The sequence below is a fragment of the Vanellus vanellus genome, assembly GCF_965231255.1.
Source record: "Vanellus vanellus genome assembly, chromosome: 5".
Taxonomy (NCBI): Eukaryota; Metazoa; Chordata; class Aves; order Charadriiformes; family Charadriidae; genus Vanellus; species Vanellus vanellus.
The window spans coordinates 69,970,481-69,995,237 of NC_138910.1; the positions used below are offsets into that span (position 1 = coordinate 69,970,481).

General features: G+C 52.5%; 1 protein-coding gene across 1 annotated transcript in view; it reads left to right on the forward strand.

Annotated features, from left to right (window-relative positions):
* PTPRF (protein tyrosine phosphatase receptor type F) overlaps positions 1–24,757 on the forward strand; it is a 252,979-nt gene that overhangs the window by 215,673 nt on the left and 12,549 nt on the right. Inside the window, exons 19-23 of the mRNA XM_082483326.1 lie at positions 2,025–2,179; positions 5,403–5,518; positions 11,371–11,468; positions 19,485–19,608; positions 21,603–21,778. Coding sequence (XP_082339452.1) covers positions 2,025–2,179; positions 5,403–5,518; positions 11,371–11,468; positions 19,485–19,608; positions 21,603–21,778 — 669 coding nt within the window. The remainder of the gene's footprint in view (positions 1–2,024; positions 2,180–5,402; positions 5,519–11,370; positions 11,469–19,484; positions 19,609–21,602; positions 21,779–24,757) is intronic.

The following is a 24,757-nucleotide window of genomic DNA, read 5'->3' on the forward strand; positions in this document are numbered from 1 at the left end:
AAATCTGCCGCAGCCCTCCAGTGAGCCACTAGCCAGCAGAGTTACTACACCCTGCTCCTACAGACCACCTTTCTGCATCCCTCGCTGCATTGCACCCATTTTCGTTCGAAGCATGAGGCACTCTGCCCAGGACTGTGCACTATCTCCCCCGCTTAGCTCCTCTTAAATTGTTTGCTGTGTCTCTAGTGTCAGCAAGCAACCATAACATCTCCATTCCGCAAAGGCAAAGGGGACTGTGGTTGAAACACCATCTCTGAGAGCTGGAGCACCTGCTCCTTGCAATCTGCTTTCGGAAATGCCACTGAAATAACAGTCCTTCTGATCGCTTCTGCCTTCTCTTGGAAGGAGGCATCTCCAAAGTGTGTCTGCAAAAATACGAATCTTTGCCCCTTGCACAAAGCTTTGGAGATGAACACACATGTTACCGTGCTGCACAGATCAGCGTGTTCCCCCACCACCACCACCTAATGCAGCTTGACCTTTCTGGGTAGTCACAGGCAAAGCCTTTGTGTCTTCCTCCCAGAGTAGCTGCCTACTCGTACAAAGGGGAGCCCCAGGCCTTCTGCCCCATCCTCTCACCACCAATGTAGCCTTCTTCTTGTCTCTGCCATGCTCAGATGGAGCTGTTGCTGACTCCCTGCCCTGTTGTTTGAACTGGACGCAGGGGCATAGGAGCAGGCCGATGGGTTGCAGCGATCTCAGCAGTCTTTCTCTAGGAACAGAGCTGAACCAGGAGCCAGCAACTATTTCAGGGTCACTGAAACAGTCCCGTAGCACTGAAAGGTTTCATGGACAAAGCAGCAACCGTCCCCCACGCTCCTCCTCCAGCCAGTGGCATCTCTGGCCGCTGATAAATCTGAGAAGAGCAGCTAGGATGCTGCACCTGCGCGTGCTGCCAGAAGGATGTCACAGATAAGAGCATTTTCTGTACTCCACGCATGTTTGAAACCAGGCTGGCTGCGATCAAGGGCACCTGTGAGAGGAGATCAAGATGTGCATTTGTGTGACACTGGCACGCTTGATTTTTCCCTTTCTTCTCCTCACATGCACGCAGACATGAAGTGCATGTTTAAACTTTGACCTTAAAGCAGGCGATTTATAGATCCACAGGCACCTCTTCAGTGACCAAAACTTTCTATGGCAGAAGCAGAGTGTTTCTAGCTCCCTAATGCTGGGCAGCAGGTGCTGCTCAAAAGCCACAGGCACTGAACTGATACAGCCCTCTCTTAATAGGGGGAAAATATTTCTTTTGGCAGCATTTAACCCTTCTGACCCAGCGAGGCTTAGCTGTGAAGGGACAACACAGCTCCATAAGCCTTAGCAACAGCAGCAGAACAAGCCAGGTGCAGTGTCATTATCCTGCAGGAAGAGTTTGGGTCTCTGTTAATCCCGTCTTGCTGGTGGGGCTAGAAAGCTGTCTGTTTGGGTTATAAATCACTGGGCTGAGAGATTGCAGAAGTCTCTGGAAAGAAACTTGTAAGCATGAGCCCCTTTCCAAGGTCTGTTTATCAGGGCTGAGACATAAGGTAGAAAGTGTTACTGTCATTTCGTTCCTTTAAGAAGACCGCCTAGCCCAGCAGGGATTTTCGTAATATAGCCTTGTCCTGGAGAGACGTGTTGATATCAGCACAGCAGGTATTATAAACCACTTAGGAATCATCAGCCAGCCCTACTGTGCAATTGGTTGGGATTCAAAAGCTTGTGATTTGGCTCCGAGAGAATCCAGGGCTGGCAAGTGGCTCTTAGCTGGGCTGCTCCAGTTTGGCACCTCGGGGCTGGGTCTGCTAGCCAGAAACTTGCTGGCAGTAGGAATGTGTCACACCAGGAAGAGACTGTTTTCACAGTGTGACCTCTGCTGATGCTGAGGGAGGGAGGATCCCATGGTGTGCTTCTGGGATTTGAGAAGAATGACCATTCCCTGCTAGTCAGAGACAAGGGGAAACATCCACATTTCAGGGACGTAGCTTTTGCTTTAGCATAATGGATGCTTGCTTTTCTGTCTCTCTCCTGCCGGTGCTGTTCAGAAGAGATATGCAGCCAGTCCCTACTCGGATGAGATCGTGATGGAAGTAGCTTCAGCAAAGCAGCAGGATGAACCAGAGATGCTGTGGGTGATGGGACCTGTCCTGGCCGTGATATTAATCATCATCATTGTCATTGCTATACTCCTCTTCAAAAGGTGAGATCCAGTCCAGGACATAGCAGTTATGGCATGAGCACTACAGGCAGTGGTACCTCAAAGACCCTTCTTGTAGCCTTCAGATACGGGGTGCTCTGATAGACAGTCTTTGGTGGTCACGGGGAGGAGGAAGATCTCCACCTGGCACAACAGAAGGCTGCTTTATAAAGACAGCAGAAGGGCTGGGTATGCAGAAGGTAATTAATATTAGCCCCAGGACACAGAGCTGCTGTGGATTCTGGAAATGTGTGAGCAGTGGGACAGAGGAGAGCAGCTTTGTCCCTAAAGCCAATCTCACTGCTCTCTGGTCTCACAGCTTGGATTTGCAGCCTTGGGGACTACTCTCATACTGGTTTTCTGTGGAAATTGCCTGCTTGATCTCTGGCAGTTGCCCCCACTACTGTGAATTTTTACTGAGGAACATAGTCTTCACGGTGAGAACAGGTCATGGATGTGACAGGCTGAAATCAGAGCAGGAGCTCTCTTCTTGAGGCTTCTCAGTCCTGGCTACCAGATCAGGGCCATCCACACTGTGTGCTCCCTGCTGAAGCAACCACCTGCTTTTGCGTAGCAGAGCAGTCCTGCTAGAGCTGTAACTGTGGTGTGAGATGATTGTTAGTCCTCCCGAGGAGCCACAGGTTGCATTTGCATGTGTTCATGTAGCCTGTTCAATTACAGTAGGTCATTCTCTATCAGCTCAGCTCCGAGGTTCTACTCCTCCTGGACTCTCTATTTACATATGTATCTGTACCTCGGGGAAGGGAACTGGCTTTGTTGTCTGATTAAATGGAGCTCTGCTGTGCATGTGCAGCCAGTGCCTTTCTGTGCCAGTGATCATCTCCTTTCTTCTGTTTTTGCTCTTCCCTGGATCTAGTAAACAAGAAAGGTAGGAATCCATTTTATCTTCTTGTTATGCTAAAATTTCAAGTCTATTTTCCTTTTTAAAAATCAAGCCTGAAGCTCGTAAGGGGCATCTTTGGTTTTGGGAGCGTGGGGCATGCCAGCCCTGGGGGTTTACAAAGACTTTGTTTCCTCAAAGGAATCGGCCTCCCAGCAATTGTGAGCCTCTCACAGCTCTTAGGCAGACAGTTCCAACATAAAGACTTCCCAGATTGTTTTTGCAGTGAAATGAAAAAATCAAAAAACTGACACTACCAGCAGTTATAGGTGTTTCTTTGTTTTCTCAGTCACTTCAGACTGAGAACTCTTCCATCAAGAATGCAGGTGCATTCTGTAATGAAGAAGCTTTGAGGGAATACCAGGCAATTCTAACAAACAAAGTGTTTGCTGGTCTTTAAGAAGAGAAAATGACCCCGGGGGGGATTCTATACCTGGGCTCCATAACTGCTATGCCCAGCTTGGCTCAGCTTTCCTTTGTCCCAGAGTCTGGTGTGGGTGGAGCACCAGGAAGCAGCACCAGCCTACTGTCCTCAGACCTGACATTCGTGTCCCTGCTGTGTCCTAGCCCGTGCAGCAGCAGCATATCCCCTTCCAGCACCACCCGCATGCTCAGAGTGGTGCTGTGTTGTCCTACAGTTTTCTGCTGTCCCCCTTCTCTTTGGAGGCATTTTCTCCCAAAGGTATCTGTGCAGCATGTTCACAGTGTCAAATCTACAATGGGAATGGATTGAAGCTGAGTAGCAGTGGATAGCTCAGGATTTCAAGGTTTGTTTAGCAGTTGTCCTGACTAGGCTAATGCGAGAGACAAACATGAATTATGTGTTGTGCCCATTTCCCAGAAAAGCTGGGCCAGTTTGCTCAAGAGCTCAGGGACTGGCACACAGTAGCACATGGCACATCATGCTGTGCTCCTGAGAGGAGAAACACTACTTTATTTGTTTGCCATGTATTTTCCTCTCTTTCTATCAATGCTCTCAGTCCCTCAGCTCTTTTGTCTCAGTCCAGGCAGCTAGAACGCTTCTGAGATACTGAGATGACTCAGAGTAATATAAGACTCACAAGCTGGTCCTCCCCATTGAACAGCTCCAGTGTTTGATGCAGCCACCGGCTGCAGAAGATGGAGCTTGCTCACACTCTGGGCCACAGCAGGAATGCAGGTTTCACTCATGATTTATGCACTAAATTTTCCCTAATTGCTTCTCACTAGTGCCAGCCCAACATACACAGCTTCCTGTGGAAGTGATAGCGCCCTGTGCTGAGCATTTCTGAACACACGTGGCTCAGGGTCACCACCATCCAGAGATGCGTCTGCCTCTGTGCAGAACCTGGCAACCCTTCAGGGTGCTTTGAAATGCCTCACAAGGGGGTAGAAAGCAGAGGCTGACTGTTATGATTTGCAGGATAGAAAATGTGCTAGCATTCGTGCAGACTAGCAGTGATGCAGCTCCCTCTGTTCCAGAAAACATCAGGTCAGCAGAGAGGTAACATCAGGCAAAATCCATTTTGGGGCTGTAGCCAAAAGACAAAGTCTCTGAGTATTGCTGCATGCTCAGCACGTTGGCAAAGCATCAGGGTCAGCACAGACTCAGAAGAGAGTACCGCTGTCCTGCTCCTGCCCAACACCCCTCTTCATGTGTATGTCCACTATATATGTAATATAGAGCAAGAAGTGGGACTTAAAGAATCGCTGTAAACCCTTCTTGCAGTATTAGATTTTCTTTAATATTCACTTGTCCACTTTTTGATTGGATCTGTCCCTGCTTTGCCTGTGAATTCTAGCAAGAGCCTGAGGTGGTGGCATTGCTGTAGGCATAAATATAGCATGAAGAGACAACAGTGTATTTTATTGTTCCATTAATACACGCCTTGGGTGCCTTCAACCATTCAAGACATGTATTAATGGCCCAATAAAACACACCCTGAAGAGCCTTTACGCTATTATATTACAGCATTCTATATTTAAATATTTCTAATACTTGAAAAAAAATTTTATTATATCCTTCCACTACGGGAAATAGTTCCTAGAGAGAGTAAGAGGAGACAACATCTTGCATCTATCTGCTTTTTCTCTAATAAATATTACGCAGAGTATCACATTTCAAAGTGCCTCACTAATCAAACCTCTGCCATCACTTACATATGATCCTTCCTGTTTCATAGATGGGAAATTGGAGGCATGGAGGAGGATGTGACTTGCCCAGAGCCTCAGGGAGCCTGGGATGGAGATGGGTATCTGGGATGCAGGGACCCAGACTCCTTCCCAGGGTGGTTCATGCCAGTCTGCCAGAGCTCACCTGCTTGTCTCTGTCTTCTCTGTCCATAGGAAAAGGGCACACTCCCCCTCTTCCAAGGATGAGCACTCCATCGGTCTGAAGGACTCACTCTTGGCCCACTCCTCTGACCCGGTTGAGATGAGGCGGCTCAACTACCAGACTCCAGGTAAAGAGCAGCTAAAGCCCTTGCACCCCACATCCTCCCGTTCCCCTTTGTCAGGTCCCCATACCAGAAAAGGAGTTGCAGTCCTCCCCACCAGCAGCTCTGCACCTTCTCTGTCACAGTGGCACAGAGTGGGCTTAGACCAAGGATACCCAGGTGTCTACTCTCCGGTCTGCAAATCCTTCTCCCTGGCCCTGTCACTTGCAGGCACACCAGACTGGGGAACCTGGATGGGGACAGCCTAGTGTGTGGTGTGTGTCAGACCTTATACGAAGCTCACTGCAGTTGTCCTGAGCCAGGAGGAGCCTCCATGCAGAGTTGGGAAAGCTCACCAGTGCCTGCACCTGCGTTGCTCCCAGCTGCTGCTCTGACTTGGTCCAGGCTGAGATTCAGCACTGAGCACCACTGGTGCAGTGCTGGCTACAGGGGCTGCATCTGGGAGGATCGGGAGGTACAGAGAGCCCTTGTACTGCTGAGGATGTCCCAGCAGCTTTGTTCTGGGATATTTGGGGTACTGACTCTCCTGTTCTGATCAACTAAGGGTGAAGAGAAGCAGCCTGCGTTGCTCCCCGGTCAGTGCTGTGGCCCAATGAAGGGCACTGCTGATCACAGTGGTCTCAGTGCAGAAGATGGTAGCTCAGTAACAGCTGCATGCAACTGTTCGCTGCAGAGCATCTTATCATGTCTGCACTGGCCTGTGGTGCCTCGAGGTGTAGCTGGTTTGCCAGCCCGCAGAGGCAACTCTACTTCACACTGCAGAAAAGTCTCGTGCTGCTGCTTTGTGTCTGTACGTCTCTGATGGTACCGAAAACACAGTACCTGTCATTGTAGTGATCAGACACAGGCTCACCCTGGCTTGTTCAGAGCCTTTCAGAAAGCCCAAGTCCTAGATGAAGTGGGGGAGTGCTTGGGCTTTTATGATGGAGGGAGCAGTTCAGCAATAAATGAGGCACATACAGCTGTCTTCTAACTTGCAGCTCTTCCTGGTCTGTAACCTACTTTCCTTTTCCTCCTGCTGCTCATTCATCTAAGAGCCTTCATCTAACAGGAGAGTTTTGAAGGAACCATTTCCTGATGTAAACCTGCTGGGTCCGGGAGGGAGGGTAAGAGAAACCTGTTGCCGCTCACAGTAGTCTGGCTCAGACCTGGGGTGGGCTTCACCAGCACATCTCCCTCTGTGCCAGAGCAGCTGTCACAGATCCATAGTTAGTGCCTCTCCCAGGCAGGACCAATAGCAGATCTCACAGGTAGGATGCAGTGACAACCTACCAGTTGCCAGCAGACCTGGCGCATCGATTGGCATAACCTAGACCAGCGTGGTATTGCACGATGGAGGAAAATGCTGTGGGGAGAAAGGGAGGCACCCGCGCTAGAGGAAGAACATCTCACCAGGCATATCACTGGGAGCAGCACTAGGTGAGGGGATCACACACAGTCAGTAACAGCATGCAGCTCCTTGAGGGAGGAGCAAGGTGTTGAACTGGGCCACTCCAGGACAGCTGTGCCTGTGGGCAGGCCTCTGTGACATGTCTCCACTGCCCAGGGACACAAGAGCCATCTTTGCTATATGCTCGTGGTTTACATTGCGTGGAGGAGGTCAGGCTTGCATCTGCTCCCATCGTCAACAAGAGATTGGGGTGTTTGCAATGAGGGCATCCCTTGCTAGAGCTGTAGGAAGGGTCAAGAGCTGCCATCAGAGAGGAGAGATCCAGGAAATTCTCTTTTCCTGCCTGTGCCTAAGGATAAGCCAAAGACACTGGCTCATTTGATAAGTTTGCAGAGCGCTCTGGAGAGACAAAAACAACCCAAAGGGTCCAGTTCACTAGAGACAGCAGCAGTGCCCTGGGATGCTGCTAGCCAACGCTCCCCAACCCAGTGGCAGAACTGCGTCTTCCTCTCTCGTGCATCACTTGGAAGGCTCTGCAGGGCAGAAGCAGGTGTCATGCAGCCAGAAGTGACTGTTGCAGCTCCTGACGAGCTTGTCCTCATTAATGAGGAGGCATGAAAGCCACCGAGCCCAGTGGGCCCATGCTGTTGCCCCTGTCACCTGCCCGAGGTCGAGGCCGTGCTGCGTGGATGCATTGACAAGAGGTGCTTGCCACTGGCCCTGTACACTTCGGTAGCTGGTCTCCCTGCTGGAGTGTGCTGAGCAGGGAAAACTTGTTTAATGCATAATTAATTGGGCTACTGTTATTAAATATTAAGCTTTCTCATTTTTGTGGCTTTTACTTCAGACAAGGGTTATTTCCTCCACTGTCATCCTCCCTGTACTAACGTACTGCTGTGCCAAGTCCATGAGAGGACACGGGACCAGGCAGTGTCCCCATACACCGTGAAACGAGGCTGAGTTGTGCTGCTGGTGAGCTGCAAGCAAACTGAAGGCTCAGGAGCACTAAGTAGAGGTTGCTGGGGTGGAGTGCAGTCCTCCTGGCCACCGAGCAGCACAGATATCCCCTGTACTTGCCATCCACCTGCCCTTACTGGCTCCCCTTGGGCACGGGGCCGTGGACAGTGGTGTGCAGTGAGAAGTGTAGCTCTTGGCATCAGATTAAAACCTGTGCACTCACTCCCCGCGAGTACCTCCAGCTCCATGTTTGTCAGTGTCGGGATGGCACGATGGCGCTGGCCAGAGCCAAAGGCCCGGTGGGTAACAGCCAGCTGCAGAGCAGCCCCCGGGGCCAGGCAGCCGGTCCTGTGCAGGGGGGAGGCTCCTGGTGCTGTGGCAGATGGTGCTTTCCTTTGCATCTTCATCTCTTTGTCTTTCCATTTCTGAACCTCTGCGATGATGACTAAAGGCTAATGGGATTTCTGTTCTTGCCCCGTTTCTTTTCTTTGCAGGTGCCAGTGTCCCCAGTTGCCCGAATATCTCAAGTTAGTTTTAACTCCTGTATTTATCTTTTGACACCTTTTGCTTTTTCTTTCCCTTTCTCTCTCGTCTCTGTAATTTTTGTTTCAATGTCATGAAGGTCACCCTCACTCACAGCAGACTGTAGAACAGCACTGATTTCACTTTCTGACATGATGTGTGGGGCCAAGCTCGGGTACAGTTTGCACGGCACTACAGCAGCTCACTGTGGCACAGTGCAGAAGGGAAGACCCCAGGTGCTGGGCTGACAGGAGGCTCCTGCAGCAACTCATCACCTGCTCCCAGGCCTCCTGTCCCCTCGTGGTGGCATGCCAGGCTCTGCCGTGGCACCAAGCCTGCAGCTGGCCCTGCGTGAGGACAGATAACCTTGCCCATTCTGGAGGGAGTGGGCAGCTAAAAACCCCTCATGGACAAATCAAAGGGCGCTCTGTAGCCCAGTGGTTGAACACACTCTCCTCCTGCCTCAGGCAAACTGGCATCCCTAGGCTGCGTCACCTGTGGCATAGAGTTAAGCAGAACGAATGACAACGGATGCTGGTCTTCTCTGAACTGCCATGCAGTTGGTCTGCTTGGCAGTGTTGGCAGCAGAGTCCCAGGCAGAGAACAGAGGGACTCACTGCTCTAGCATGTTGGAGTGGTACCAGGACTATGCGTTTGACTGCCCCTTTATCTCTTGTCTTGTAAGCTTCAGGTTCACTCTCAAACAACCATAAAAGTGTGTCCTCCCTACTGCTTGATGTATGAGGCATCTGTGTGCACACAAGAATGGGAGAAGCACTTAGGATAGATGCTTCCCCCAGGAGCAGAGCCAAGGGCTTTGCCGTCTGCGACCCTGCAGGCATTGTGAGACCCCTGAGCCTTTCTAGCCTGGTGAAGAGCTCACTGTCCTCCTGCCAGAGTCATTGGAAGAGCATGTAGTGTGTACAAATCTCCTCTGTCTTGCCTTACACCACCAGTGGCAGTTGTAGGTTCACCGTAATGGGATACCAACCACCTTTTTTTCCTCATCTGTTCTTGCAGCTCCTTTGTTGCTGCAACACTCCTTTGACCAGCAAAACTGAAGTTTGGAGAGATCCCATTGTATTTCTCAGCAGAGATGAGTGTCTCGCTCTGCTGTGGTCCATGGCTCTGCCGTACTTCATACATAACCATGTTGGGATAAGCGTGTACTGTGGCTGTGTTCCAACCACTTTCTTCTTCCAGCCCCACACTTCTGCCTTGGTCCTGCACCCTTCTTCTCATTCAGATGCTCATCAGTAACAGCTCTGCACTGCAAAGGCTGCTCCTGAGCTATGGCCTCTGGAGCTCTGGCTCTGGCACCAATGAGCAAATTGTGCAGAAATCAGCATCATCTTTGTGGGCCTGCTCAGCTACCTCCAGGATCTGATGGGTGAAGTGGCAAACAGAGGACCATTTGCAGGAGGACCTCAGCACAAGGCAGAAGAGGGATCATTCCTTCTCTGCCTGTCCATGTGCTCTCAGGCCACCTGTGGATAGCTCTGTGCTGTTGAGGGATAGAAGGACGAGCGTGTGTTGAATCGGGTCTTGCCTATATGCAGCAATGTTAGATGCTTTCGGCAGAGGTGTGAGGAGCCCTGCTGTGCAGCAGCTGTGGTGTAACACTTCCATGTTATCACCTATTGACTTGTCACCACTGTGTAAAATGCACGTACCCAGCCTGGGGACCGCTCCATCACCTCAGCGGCCCATCACTGCCATCTGTGGCAGCGTTCAGGCTCCTGAGCAATTGTGAAGCTCCTGGCCATGCTCCAGTCTGTCTCCCTGGGTGTGAATCAACAGCTTCAGCCTATTAATAATCATTATTACCCACGTGGGGTTTCTGGGAAACCCACAAAGCAGCTGATGGAGTCACGAGCCTTGGGATTTGGATGAGCCAGGCTTTGAATGAGATGTTTCACAGACACGTTCCTGCTAATTCACCATCTCAGCTTCAGAGAAGGAGGTTGTGATGGTTGATCCCTGAGTCCCAGGGCCCCAGTAGGGCTCCTTCCAATCCCACATGTGCACCACCATGGCACACGTCCCCTGTGTGAGACCTGTGGGATCCCCTTCTCTGAGCCTCTCCCCTGAGCAGGGCTTGGGCTGTGCCCAGGATGAGCCATACTGTGCATCCCTGCTTTAGACAGGGCAAGGCTTCTGCTGTGGCTTGAGCTGCATCCCACCTCACAGCAGCCTCCCAGAAGCTGCTGTAGGGCATGTCACTGCACATGGTGCCTTGCACAAGCCAGCCCAGTGGAGCTGGATTTTGGGCCCTGGAGCTGGCTCTGCGTCTGGACCACCACTGAAAAGCACTGAGTTATGCAGCTGCGTGAAGAGCTGCTCCTCAGCTCTCAGAAAGTTGTGCAATCTCTGACCAGAGGAGCAGCTGTTCCTCTATGGGGCCCTTCCCATCTTTCTCTAGCTCCCCAGGGGCTGGGGCAGCATCTGCCTACCCAAAAAGCTGTGCACATACACCGCAGAGTTTTCTCCTGATGCAGGTCTGGGCGAGTTTCTTTTTGGCTAATGCCATTGTTAGGGGTAAGCAAGAGGATCAGCCTCAGTCCTTGGTGGTGAGAGGGCCAGAGAATCAGTGTGTTCAACTTCAGCCCGTGCGGGAGCCCAGGAAGCACATTGACAGCATCTCCTCGGCCCGTTCCTGCCGGGGGCTTGCCCGAGCCCCTGCCCGCTGCGTGGCCTGCTCTGTGTGCCCAATGGCTGTACTGTCCGAGCATGCTCACCCAGTCATGCACATTCTGCACATCACCTTCCTTTTTGTTTCACTGAACCGCGTGCTCTGAGAGTGTGTGCAGCATGCCATGTGATCTCGCCAACTTCCCATCCATTCCGCCCAGCGCTTCACATAGTCACACGTGTTCGCCTTGCGTCCACCTTTCGGGTTTGCTCTGCACATGCTGTTGTCGAGCCTTCCTCGGCCATGCAGAGCCGTAACCGTATTTCTCTCCCTCCTCCCTCCTTGTCTCGCTTGCAGGCATGCGTGACCACCCCCCCATCCCCGTGACGGACCTCGCCGACAACATCGACAGGCTGAAAGCCAACGATGGGCTGAAGTTCTCCCAGGAGTATGAGGTGAGCGTGAGAGCATGCCGAGCGGTGGGGGCAGAGTGATGCTGGCCAGGACCCCCAGCGGAGAGGGCTTGAAAGCTGAGCCGTGCCTCCCCCGCACCGGCATCGCCTGTGCGGGCCCCAAGCCAGGCCTGGGAGCCCGCCAGCTCTCCCTGCCAGCCCCAGAGCGGTGGGAACTCGCCTTGAGCGATTGAAGCATGGCTTGTACAGGGAAAAGGCCTTGCAGCTGAACACGTAGCAGCCCGCCATGCTCCCACCATGGTTACAGTCTTAGGAGTGAATGGGAGCTCGTGTCTACCCGCCTGGGCTGTTTCTGTTTACTTCGTTGTTTTGCTCTGCGAGGGCTGCCCTCCATGCAGGTTGGCTGAGGCGTTTCAGTCTATGGCATCCCATGCCCCTTTGCTTCTATCTGCATTCAAAGCTTTGCTTTCTGCGCCATCATCTGCAGCTGACAAACACACATTGAGGTTTTCATTCCTGCTTTCCTGACCTGCTGCTGGACTGTGCTGGCATTAGCCTGCGCCATTCAGCACCTCTGTCACCAGAAACTCTGCTAATGTCCCACTACCCTGGAGGAGTTCCAGTTCCCCGCCTTGCATGGAGCACTCTCCCTGTGGCTGCAGTCCTGAGCTGCAAACTCCCCTGTGCTGCTGAATCACACTTCCACCCTCCTCCGTAACTCCAGTGGAGCCCCCAGATAGGTACTGTCCGCACCCACGCCAATGCTGCCTTTTCTCACACACACAGGCACACACTGGGCGTTTGATTAACCCCCCCCATCCTGCACTGCACTTCTCCCAGCCTGACCCCCTGCGTTCCCATCCTCCCCTGAGGACATCTTGCCAAGGGGGTGCAGACATGGAGAAGGGGCTGACCTGCACAAGGGCTGCCTTGCCTTTCTCGCCACTCTCTGGGCTGGATGATTCGTTGAAAACTTGTGAAATCAGGGAAAGTTCCTCTGCAGCCATGAGAGCAGCAGCAGCAGGATATATGTTTTCCTGTGCTTACGTGCAGGACCCTCTTGAGCTGCAGGGGACTTGTAAATAAACCCCCCACTAGTATTAAAGAGGGAATAAATTTGGGAAGTGTCCTTTGCATGTGTTATCACTTCTGTTTGAATTGTTATCTGCCTGTGCCTGTGGTCTCCCCTTCCTGCAGCATACCTACACTGATTTATGAGATGAGATCAGAACATTTGCCCATGAGGTAGGATTATATATGCCAGGAAAGGGAAAGCAGATCTCTGTGCTGAGAAGGTAAGGGACGAATTCCAGCTAGTTCAAAGGGTGTGCTGTGTGTATCTGAGGAAGACACAAAGGTCCTTTTTGCTTCAGGATGCCAAGTGGAGGGTTTTGCCATCCCTCTGCATACGGCTGTCTACACCAGAGAGAAGCTGAGCTTTCACCAGCTACAGCATTACATCGCAACTTGGGAAATGTTTAGAGAAATTACGTCCTTCCCTTACAGTTACCTGTGTGTTCATGTATGTCCTGCCAGTGGTGCCCAGGTATACAGACATATCTGTCCACCTTGGGCCTTCTGTTGAAAGGCCCAAGGCGGCTGAAATGTTAAGCAGGGCTGTCTGCTGCACTACAGGCAGACTGTGCCTCTGCTGCACGGGGGGAGATTCGGCAGGATCCAGTGTCTGTGCACTCCCATCCTCGCACTAGGCCTGCGCCGGTTGGAGTCTGCAGCATAATACTGAGCTGTGGGAACTGTTTCAGAAAAAATGAGCATTAAGTAAATTCTCTTAGCTGTTTTCATGAACCTCTCTCTTCTCATTTCTCTTTCTTTAGAATATCATGGCTGGTTGAGAGCACCAATCAGTTGTACTTTTCATGTTGAAGCAGCTATTAAGTAGCTGATTGTTGCATGTAATTTTTTTTCCCCTGGATTCTGCTGCATGTGACTCCTCATCAGCTAGAAATTACTGAACATGACAGGCTCGTACAGTGTTTGATATTAGGATAGACCCCAAAGCAAAAGTGGTTGCCTCTTGTTGGTATGTGGGGATCAGTACAGTCATTTCCCATTTGAGATGCCAGTGAGAAAAATCCTGGATTGAGTTTGCAGAGAACAGCAGCCGCCTGTGCAGGATTGCTGCAGCAATGGGTCTGCTCTCATCCCGGTCCCTGTGTCTGCAGGCTTGGCATGGCAACAGCTCTCTTTGGGGCCTGTGGTGGGAGGGCTGGAGGGCAGGACGGGCATGGCATGCGCTGCTGAGTAAGGGAATTTGCAGAGTGGATGCGGGAATAGCGGAGGTGGGAGGGGAGCAGGCTGTGCAGCCCCTGCGGGAGCTTGTGCTTCCCAGCACGGGCAGAGGCAGGGAACCACAGCTCGCCAAATTCTGTGCAACTGCAGTCATTAAGTGATGATACAGTCCCAGCGCTCTCCCTGGGACAGTGTGAGCCCCAGACCTATGCAGAGCTGAGTGGTGACCCAGCACTTCAAAAGATGGAGGCCCCGACCCTGTTTACCCGTGGCATGATAGTGCTGCAGGACCGGGCATAGTGCAGCTGAGCAGGGAGAGCCGAGGGACAAAGGCATCACAAATGAACCCCCAAGGCCCACTTGCTGTTTAGTTGTGCTTTGGAATTGTTGCATTTTAAGTGTTTTTGCAGAGCAGCCTAATATCTCCATGGGGTGGATGGCTGTTTACAGATGGCTCACGTTCCAGGAGCAGTGGCACCCCAGGCGGAGAGCAAATATTTAACAGCACTTTTAACCACTGAGGTCAACTGCCCAGAGCCATCAGTCTGGCGCTTGCCTTGGTTGTGCAAGCAATAGCAGGGTAACCTAGACACAGGTGACACAAAACAAGACCTGTCAGCACCTCCCTGCATGCCTGGGAAGGGAGCAGGGAGGGTGGCAGAGATTTCTCAGAGCCGTATGGCCTCCATTCCCACAGGTCAGAGAACAAATAATATTGCTCACACCAGTTTGCCAGCCCGTGTGGCCGAGTAGCCTGTGCAGCAAAGCCAGCACAGAGGGACCTGTGTGCTGGCTGCAGCGATGGCCGGCTCCCGAGCCACGCATTAGCCCTCACCCCAGACGGGCAGGGAGCAATCCCAACTGGACCTGCTGGTACCCCTGGTGCGAAAGGAGGGGTTGAACTGCAGGTACTGGGAGCTAAGCCGGCTGCAGGCACAGTTAACTGCTGCTGGTTGCTCTGGCATGGGGCATAGCACACCCCCACCACCACGCTCTCCTGGGAATGCAGCAGAGCCGGGGGGAGCAGAACGCAAGGGTCTGGCAGCAGCTCCTGGCCCGGCCGCACCAGGAGAGTATTTCATTTTTAGTGTACAGTGAGAGCTACAGTGAATTTACAGTGTGGGATTAATGGAATTAAATAAGTAGAAGGGAGGCTGAGCCCCTTAATTATTTATCTGCGGGCTGTGGCGGGCACTGCAGCTGTGTTGGAGCTCCTCCTGTGGGCCACCTTCCCATGCTGCAGCGTGTGAACATGGAGCAGGATCCTGTCCTCGGGTGGGGGGTACCTGCACTGGTACAAACAAGTGTGCACACACATCCCCCCCACATTTTGCACTTTCACTGTGGGATCCAGCAAGCCAAGCACTTGCTGTCCCCTTTGTTGCTATTATCAAACACAGGACAGACTGGCTCTGACCAGGACTGGTTCCTCTTCCCATGTGGCTGTTGCCACTTCTGGGCTAGACCCTGCACACCTTCCCAGGGGAAAATGTTTTCCGTACGCCCAAACTGCAACTTGTGGCCATTGCCCTTTGTGCCCAGTCCCTTCAGCGTGTCCCTCCAGTGGACGGCCCCTGGGAGCAGAGCAGGCTGGAGGTGATGAGAGTCAGGCAGCGTGCCACTGCCCGGTATGTTAGTCCTTGATAATCTTTAGGTTGTGCATGAGATTTGGCTGTGCTCCTGCTTCCCAGTGTGGTGGGGAGGCTGCAGTCCCTTTCTCTCTGTACAAAACTGTGGGGAACACTGCTGGCCTGCCCAAATCCTGTGTTGGCTTGCATTTCCCTTAAAGCCACCGAGGACATTGCACCTTGCATGCCTGCAGCCCTAGCAAAGCAGCTTAGGCAGCAGGAGAGGTGCTTGGGTCCCTGGGGCCGGTGAGTCCAGGAGGTGCTGGACCCGGGGTCCAGATAGCACCTGGGGAGCCACATGTTGTGGGTTTAATGGGCTAATCGGGAAGCTGCCTGGCAGGCACACAGCACTCACGTTCCAGTAATAAGAATAATAAGGCTGAAGCGCTGCCAGTGATTGATTCAGGAGCGCATTATGTCCTCATTTGAGACGCAGCGCAGATTGACAGTGGTCAATGCCTGTGCTAATGTAGTTTATTTCACAGGAGGCCGGGAAACACTCACAGCCTGAGCTCCTTCCCCTCCCCATGCCCTTGTGCAGCCGCGTGGGCTGCAGAGCAGCACGGGGCTGTGGGTGCCCAGGTCCTCGGCTACCACAGTCAGGGCCAGCCGAGCTGCCATGCTGCCCCAGAGGTCTGCCTGCGTGGGCTGCCCATGCCCGCCAGCAGCGGAGGCAGCTGCAGGGACTCTGCATGCAGAGGGGTTTTGGAGCTGCACTGAGGAAGGAGAGCAGCAAACCCAAGGTGGACCGTATCTTGAGAGGCAAACTAGCACCCAGGGATGTTTTCCAGGCATTTGTGAAGTGCTGTCAAGTCTGTCGAGGAAGGAGCCTTTTCCAGTCCTGTTTCAATGGTCTCGCTCTGTCTTTATGTTGATGGCAGTAGCAGCAGGGATCCCTGAGCTGCTTTGGAGAGATTGCTCCTTGCACTTCCATGCTGGGAAGGAGGAGTTTTACTAATTGGGCTTTTCCTTAATTTGCACTTGCTGTCTTACAACATCTCCCCTGTCACTTTAAAGCAAAGCAAAACTAAAAGTCATGGTGCTTTTAAGTTTGTTCCTGGCTCATTTCCTTCCAATTTCCCAGACCTTCTGCTTTCTAGGAAGAATGAGTTGAAAGTGTTACTCTGATCAAGTTTTGGAGTGGAGTGGTGATTCCCATGAGCCCCAGAAAGGAACAAGAGCAGACTCCCAGTGCTCAAGTGGTTGTGGAGCAAGGTGTGGAGACAAGGCAGTGCTGCTGTAGTCAGGGGCTGCAGAGCATCTTATGGAGATGGGACAAGACTTGCCAACCACCACTCCATGTAAGGGTTTCAACTGCTCTCCAAGCAGCCCATCATACTCCCGTTTATTTACTCATTTGTTTGCCTTAAAGGGGGGAACAGGTGTACATTAATTCATCACCAGAGTTTAAATTAAATCATTTTACTTCTAAATGAGTCACTAATTTGCAGGAGTATTTAATTAGAGCCTCTTTGCACTCAGGTGCTGTATTACTTCTGACTTTCTCACCTGTTTGCCCTCTTAAGAGGCTGCTGATGATTAGACCATTTCTGCACATCCTAGTTGCACATCAAAGCAATTAACCCTAATGGCAACACCTTGATGCTCCTCCTCGGTTCTGGGGGCTCTTGGCAGCCTTGTCTCCCTTAGGAAATAACCCTTTCCACTGCTATGGCAGGACGCAGACTTGCTGTGTAAAGCACACTGCACCCCACAGCTCGGGCAGCCCTGCAGCCTTTTGGCAGTGATTTGAAGCGTAGATTGAGCATGAACTGAGCACTGAGCTCTCGCTGCCTCTGCCGCGAAAGGAGGAGTCGCTCCAGCACCCACCTGTGCCTAGCGCTGAGTGAGCGTTCACAGAGTTCAAGCAGGGCTGGTGCTCTCTTGTGTTGCTCCTCAGCAGCAGGAAGATGCTCACCTGTACCTTCAGGGCCAGTCTCAGCTCCACCGCCAGCTAGCCAGCTCTCTGCGTGGGCTGCCTGCACAGACTAAGGCCACCTTTTTCAAAAAAAGAAGTGGTATTTATGTCTTTAATAGGCATTGGGTGATTTTCCTCCTTAGTTTGTCTATTTGTGCTTCTCTTTCAGTGTGCTCTGGATTGACTAGACTGGTATCAAAGCCCCTCTCGCTCCTCTCTACTCCAAACAGAAAAGTCCTTCCACGTTTTGTTCATCTTCCTTTTTCACGCCTTTGACCGTTTCTATTGCCCTTCTCCAGTTCAGCCCCACTATTAGGTGCGCAGCAGTTGTCCCTGCCACACAGCTGAGGGAGGAGAGCATCCAAAGAGCTGATTCAGTGAGCAGCCTATCCTGAAAACAAAATATAGGTGCCTGAATGAAATGAAGTGCCCCAGAGAGCCATGAGCTGTGCTGGGACGTCTCTGTGCCTGGGCAGAGGGGTGCACAGGGGCTGTGGCAGCCACACCGGTGGGTTTCCAGCCAGAAGCGGTGCTTGTGGTCTCCTCTCCCACCATCCCTGCTGCAGCGCTTCTGAGCGCTGCTGCTGCCTGCTTATTATGCTGATAATAGAAAATTACAGGTTTTCTGTAGGAAATGTCTATTTACATCCTACATTTCCCAAACTACCTATTAGCATCGCTGTGATGTCACATCCTCCTGCGCGTTTTCGTCAATGCTGGTCCCTCTGCCTGTGGGCAGCCTGCTGCTGTGGGGAGGGCTGGTGATGTGGACCACACGTGGGGATGGGCAACAGCCACCTAGCACAGCGCTGGCCCGTGCCCTGCATGTGCTGCAAAGCCCTCAGGGCCTGTGCGGCGATGCGGGCAGTGCCTGTGCTCCATACTGGAGCTGGGTGCCCACACCCACTGCTGGCTGCTTGGGAATTGCCTGCTCAACAGCGCAGGAGAGTCGGGGACGGCGATGGGTGTCACCTTGCGCACAGAAGGCGGTTGATGGGGCTGAGCAGAGGTCAGCCCAGTCAGGGAACTGTGCTTCCTAGCTCAGCCTTTTGCTCACAGCTGATCCAGAGCTGACAGACTCGCAGGCGTTTTAATGCCTGAGAAACCTTCTGACATGGCTGTCTGCCAAGCGATGAACGTGGATGCCTGCAGAGAGAATAACACGCGGTACTTCCCCTGGCCTGTTTGCTCAATGCTTTTGCCTGTGGGCCGGTGAAGCTTCAGGGACCCTGAGCTGGAGCATGATTTTAAGAAGGCTTTGACTGTGGTGGTAATTTCGGGGGGAGGGAGTTCATGGGATGACTGATGTCTGCTGTAGCTGCCTGCCCCGGGCTTGCCCAGGGCTGCATGTGCACAGCAAGTCCCTGCATGAGGCAACTGTCTTATCTGGGTGCCTCATGTATCTCTCAGCCAAAGAGGCCATCTCATGTCAGAGGGGTGCTTTGGGGATGGTCCTTTTTCCCCTTGTTTTGTGCATGGACAAAGACGACAGGAAAGGCTTTGGGAAGGGGCTGCCTGGCCACGGAGGAGCTGCGTACCAGGTGCACCAACCTATGGCTTGTGGGAGAAATATTGGATGTGCGAGGCCAGGACACAGGTGGGATTGGGATGTGTGCTTTTCAGGCAGTTGCATAGCATGTGGGCCTTTGGCCAAGATTTATAACCATGTCTCTTCTCCAGGTTTATAGTTCCTCGTCACTCTATTAACTCAAACGAGAGATGTTTACATTGCATAAGTAGCTGGAGCAGTGGATAGTAACCTGTCAATTTTCATGACTATTCCCTGGCAAAAGTTCATAGGCTGTCTTACAGGACACTAATGCCCAAAGCTCCTGGGGCACAAGACACCCAGGGCTTGCTATATTTCAGAAGACTGCAGTTCAACAGCTAATAAAACCACTAGGTCAAGAATTGCGCAGTCAGGTCTCTGTGGAGTCCTGGCATAAGACCAACTTTCTGCTGATGGGTAGCTCCAGAGGAAGGCATGAGCACGCAGCGAGAGTGGAGGTGAAGGCTCATCTGCAGCAGGCTACCCTAGCAATGGGCTGCTTTGCCTGCAGGTCACAGGAGGCAGGTCCCACCGGGGACTGGGTTTCGGTGTGGTCTGGCTTGACACTGCTGCTGGGGACACCCATGGAAGCTTTGTCTGGCCTGGGGAGAAGTGTGTGGGGAGATGCAGATTTCCGGACTGAAACACAGTGCTGCAGCATCCTGCTGTGCTGTAACTGCTCCTGACTCCCTCCTTCTCTTTTCTCTCCACAGTCCATTGATCCGGGGCAGCAGTTCACCTGGGAGAACTCCAACCTGGAAGTGAATAAACCGAAAAACCGCTATGCAAACGTGATTGCCTATGACCACTCACGTGTCATCCTGACCTCCATCGATGGTAAGAGTGACTCCGGAGTGGGCATCCCAGCAAACAGCTAAACTTGGCTGTAGCAGGGGACTATCTTTTTCCCTGTTGTCAGTCGAGCAGGGGCAAACATCAAGAAACATCTCCAGCATCAGCATGAGCAAAATGCTGGCAAGAAGAGAGGAAGAGCTGCCCCTGCTTTCCCAATGTCCTCACAGCATTGTGCCCCGTGTGGTTGCTTCTTGCTACTGCTGGTGCCAGCAGAGATGTCTGTCCCAGCAGCTTCCCTTCTCACCGCTGGCCCCACTGTGTGACTTCGGCTGCCCACCTCGGCATATGGTGGGACATAGCACTGTTAGCCCTACCACTCTCTGTCCCAACACGACTGCAGGGCTGGTATTTTCCTGTGGGACTTGTCGGTGTTTGCTCCCAAGTAAGTGCCCAGAGCTGCACAGGATGAGGTGCCCCTTCCCCTGGGACATCAGGCTCCACGCATCCCCGTGCTCCATGGGAGATGCATCAAGCCCTGGTGTTCATAGCACTGACCCCCATGGCTCCAAGAACCAGCCCCACATCTCTGGAGTCTGGGCTAATACATGCTTTTTATGCCTGCTTTGCAGTCCCCTTGCACACAGAGGAGGTGGATCACAGGTACCAAAGCCCAGGCTCACCCATTCCCACTGTTTCATAAATCAGCACCCAGATCTGTGCACCAGAACTGAGCCCACTCATGGGGGATGAGGAAGATTCAGCTAATTCAATGCACCCCTGCTTGGGGAAGAGACTGGGGCCTGGCTTTGTGGCCCTGCAGTTACTAGCATCCTTTTTCTTGGGATGGAAGAGTCTTTTCTAATGCTAATGCACCACTCATCCTCTTCCGGAGGAGGAGGAGGAGGGGGTCCAAATGGCCCCTTGCAACAAGGCCTGTTAAGCAGCAGGAGCTATGCGAAGGCCTGGCATGCTTGATGGTGGGCAAACCCTGTTACACAGCTGTGGGCTGAGCATATGGGGGAACCCCTGTTTTCCAGCCTGACTCAGTTGCTGTAAGTAGTGTCTGTGTCTTCCTGGGAACCGTTCCCAAAGCACCCTGCCAGGTCCCCACCGCCCATGCCAAGGGAGCCGGGTGCTGCACTCCAGCTGCTGCTGCTCCCCCAGAGCCACCAGCAGTTTGTTTCTGCTGGAGACTGCTGGGACCTGTAGAAAATTCCCCAGGACAAAAGGGCGAAGGGAAGACCCCCAGCTTTATTTCCTTCCTCTAATGAAATGCAGATGCGCTCTCTTTGGAAGACAAGGAGATTCCCGCTGCTTTCCCTCCCTGAACCCCGGGCAGCCCATGCTGAGCAGGGTTTGGAAACACAGCCCCAGGCCTCTGCTTTGCCGAATTTATTTTAGTAACTGCGTGTTTGCATTTTAAAGGCCTTTGCAAGAAAGTCCTTTCCTTAAAGTGGTGGAGGCAGAGTGGGAGCTGGAGCAGCCTCTGCCAGCCGGCAGCAGAGGGGGGGTCTCACACTGAAGAGGGTTTCAGTGGTGGTGGGAGGAAGGGCTCTGGCTCCTCTGGGATATTCGTCTCTGCAGGAGGGGGTGGGAGGATATCCCTGCCTGACATCCCCTGCTAGCAGAGACAATCTAATGAAGCAGCCTCATTTTTAAAAGGTGCTGTAGGACCATAACAAATAGCTGGTGAATTTAAGACAATTATTTCAATCGGTTGCTTGGGGCCAAACGAGCTCCTTAATATTCCTGCCTGTGAATTTCTCTTTGTGTGCGGATGGCAGCTGTCTCTCTGCTTTCCTGCTGCCTGCTTGTTGCATTAATGTGGGAGTTACAAAGGGTTCTTCTTCATTCAGGCACCATCCCTGTCCTTTGCAGGATCCCTGGGAGAGATTCTGGCATCACCCTGTAAAGGAGACTTGTCAAGAGCCTTGTGAACGTGCCAGCCTCTGCCCCTGCCTGCATGGCCCAGCAGAGCGATAGGTACAGGGTCGTGAGCTGGCCCTGGAGTAAAGCTTTGCCCTCTTTCTCCGCAGGGGTCCCAGGCAGTGATTACATCAATGCCAATTATATTGATGGATATCGGAAGCAGAACGCCTACATCGCCACGCAGGGACCTCTGCCAGAAACCCTCAGCGACTTCTGGAGGATGGTGTGGGAACAGAGAACAGCAACTATAGTTATGATGACCAGACTGGAGGAGAAGTCCAGGGTACAGTGTGTGCTTCCTCTCTTTTCTGGAGCTGGGGGGGGTGGGGGAGGAGAGAGGCATGGTAACACTTTACAGCTAAGGGCATCCAGGGAGAGGCAGGTCCAGTGGCTCACTGCTGCAGGCACCCCAGCAACAAGTGCCTTTTAAGCATATCCCCATGGGGCAAAAGAGTGGCAAAACCTCCTGTCTCTGTACTGCTCGTTAACCCCTGTCTTGCCTGCGTGTCTGCATGCACAGCCATCCTTTCCCTGCCCACATCACTTACACCAAAGGGAGAGAGGAAAGCTCTGAGATGGGGAGTGTTGACAGTCCCTGAAAGCCTGGGCAATGCGTCCCAAAAGCTGAGAAGCTGCAATGGGTAGGTGGTATCAGCAGCATCCTGCAGCCTGACAGGGCCCTGGCATCTCTGGCGATGCAGGGGAATGGCTGACGGGGTCTCATTGCAATAGCAAGACTAATTTGTGCCTTGTCCAATGACAACATGTATAAACGATTGGCTCATACTGCCAAGATTAGATATTCTGATGTAAAAAATGCAAAGCTGCCTGCAAACCATGGGGAAGGCGTGAGATGAAGAGGAAGGAGCAGGAGCCCTTGCTGTGGATGGCGCTTATGGCATCTTGTGACAGAGGTTCTTAGTCAGCCCCTGAAGAAGGAGTTCGTAAGCTGTGACCGAAGTGCTCCCGTGCCCAGATACACCCTTCAGGCAAAGCCTGCCCAAGCAGGAGGCAGCTTCTGCCTCTCATGATTCATTTTGTTCCTAAAAGTAAAATTTTAGCGGTAAGCATTTGTACTTGCAGAATATTTTAGTGTTGCTATGCCAACGGCAGGAGAAGGGACTGTGTGCTCAAGCTGTGAAGCACTGGTTATTTTTAGCCCAATAAGCTCATTCTTGAGAAGCAGAAACTGTCAAGTTTGGCTTTAGTTAAAACTTTTACCCACATGCTCTCCCTCAGTTTCAAAACTTTAGCACTGAAATGCTCGCAGGGGTGTCCTAGCCCTTGCTGGATGGGAGGAAGCAGCTGGAACAACCGATTACCATGGCAAAACAGATCTGCTTTTCCTGCCTGTACAAAAATAGGCTTTGTTCGTGGGCTTCCCCGGCTCTACAAATGCCCTACAGCCTGCAGGGAAAAACAGTGTTCCTTGGAGATGAGCTGCCTCTAGAGATCCAACCCCAGCTTTGCACTGTGCTTCCCGCTGCACAGCCCTGCCTACTCTGTCCTACGACCGCTGTCACCCACCCCAGCCCAAACAGGGAGGTAAATTAACCTGACCTGTCCTGCGGCTCAGGGCTTGGCACATGGGCTACGCAAGATCAGAAGCTGCTGATCAACTGCTCTCTGCAGCTGGGGGTTATATGGGGACTTCTTTGAGCCTTCACATTTCAGTGATGGAGCGTATATTTGAAGTACGAGGAAAAGCCCTTTTAGGTTGCCAAGTAAATCCATGCCTGGAGTCCTGACTCACTTAAGTTCTGGGCTGCTTAGTTATGGGAAGACACTCCAAGGTGCGTGTTTCTCAAAGATAAAGGGTTTCCTTTGACCCCACAGGCACTTGTCTTTGCCTGAGACAACTGTGCTGCTGAGCCGTGTGTTATCTCCCCCCAGCATGCTCCCTGTCACGTCATCCTGCACTTACCTCTTGCAGCATTGATTTCTGTCCCAAACACAACACGTGTGGTTAAGCTTTTGGTGACGGGACAGGCACTGTGAATCCCTGTCATGGGCAGGGAGTGACCAGAGCCCTCGTAGAAGCTGCAGGCAGCCTGCCTGACTGGGTGTACTGCCCAGGGGCTCTAGGCTGAGCAGACTGGACCCAGACCCCAGGATTCGCTCCCCGACACCACCTGCCCATGCCCTGCTGGCTCTTTGGCACATCCCCAGCAGTAATGAGAAATGGGCAGTTTTCTCAGGCACTGCAGGGGAGGCAGGTTGCCAGGGGAGGCAGTGGGGAAGCCCCGCCACTCAAAAGTCAAACGAGACCTGCACAGCAAGGGCTTTCCTGGGATGTGTTTGCTGGACCCTGTGGGTGCCTCAGGGCACCCACTCACAGGAGGGCCCTGGTGGGGAGCTGGGATGTGGACTTGCAGGAGATTATTTTCTCTGGGTTTTTTTGTTGGATTCTACAGCATCTTACAAGGCAGGATGGCTTTCAGCCACCTTCCTGCTCTGCTTTTCTTCATGCCCCTTTGGTGATGGCTAGAGGTCACTTAGGAGCACAGCTTTGTGGCACCAAGGAAGATCCCGGTCACTGCCCATTGCTCCCAGCTTTTAGCATGAGTCACTGTTTTACAGTTTACTCCACTCCAGAGCCTTCAAACCTCATCTGATGCAACCCCTTGGGTCCCTGCAGCATTGCTGCCTACTGATGTTCACACTGCTTGGGACAGCACTGCTCCAAGGCAGTCACATGGTGTCACAGCTTTACCCACGGTGACCTTGCTTGAAAGTCCCCTTGCCCAGGGGCTTCGGCACAAGCACAGGATTGTCCAGCTGCAGAGCCTGGGGTGGGCAGCAGGGCCTCATGGCAAGATGCCCAGTGCAGAGCAGGCTCTGCCACCTTCCCAAGCAAGCTCGCAACTCCCCTTGGCAGTGCTGTGAGTAGATAAACCAATCGGGACCAGCAGCAGCTTTGGAGCCCTGTAGGGGTGACACTGCTTTAAAAGGCTCCTGAGCTGCAGGGGGGGTGGGGGTGTGGTGTGGTGTGGGAATCTTTAAAGAGTATCAGCTTTTATGGTCTGCAATTTCAGCTGGCTTGATGGTCCAAATCATCCTCCCTTTTTCATGTTTTCACAAAGCGAGAGGCACATAAAGGATAGAAATGGCTGGATTGTGCAATTTAGCTGCCTTCAAAGCTATACAATCAGTTTCAGAATCATTTGGTGGCGGTTCAGCAACACACATTGTAGATTAGCTTTCCCGAATCTGTAAGCGTGGCGTGTCCCAGGTGGGGTATGTTGCACGAGAGAGGTATTCA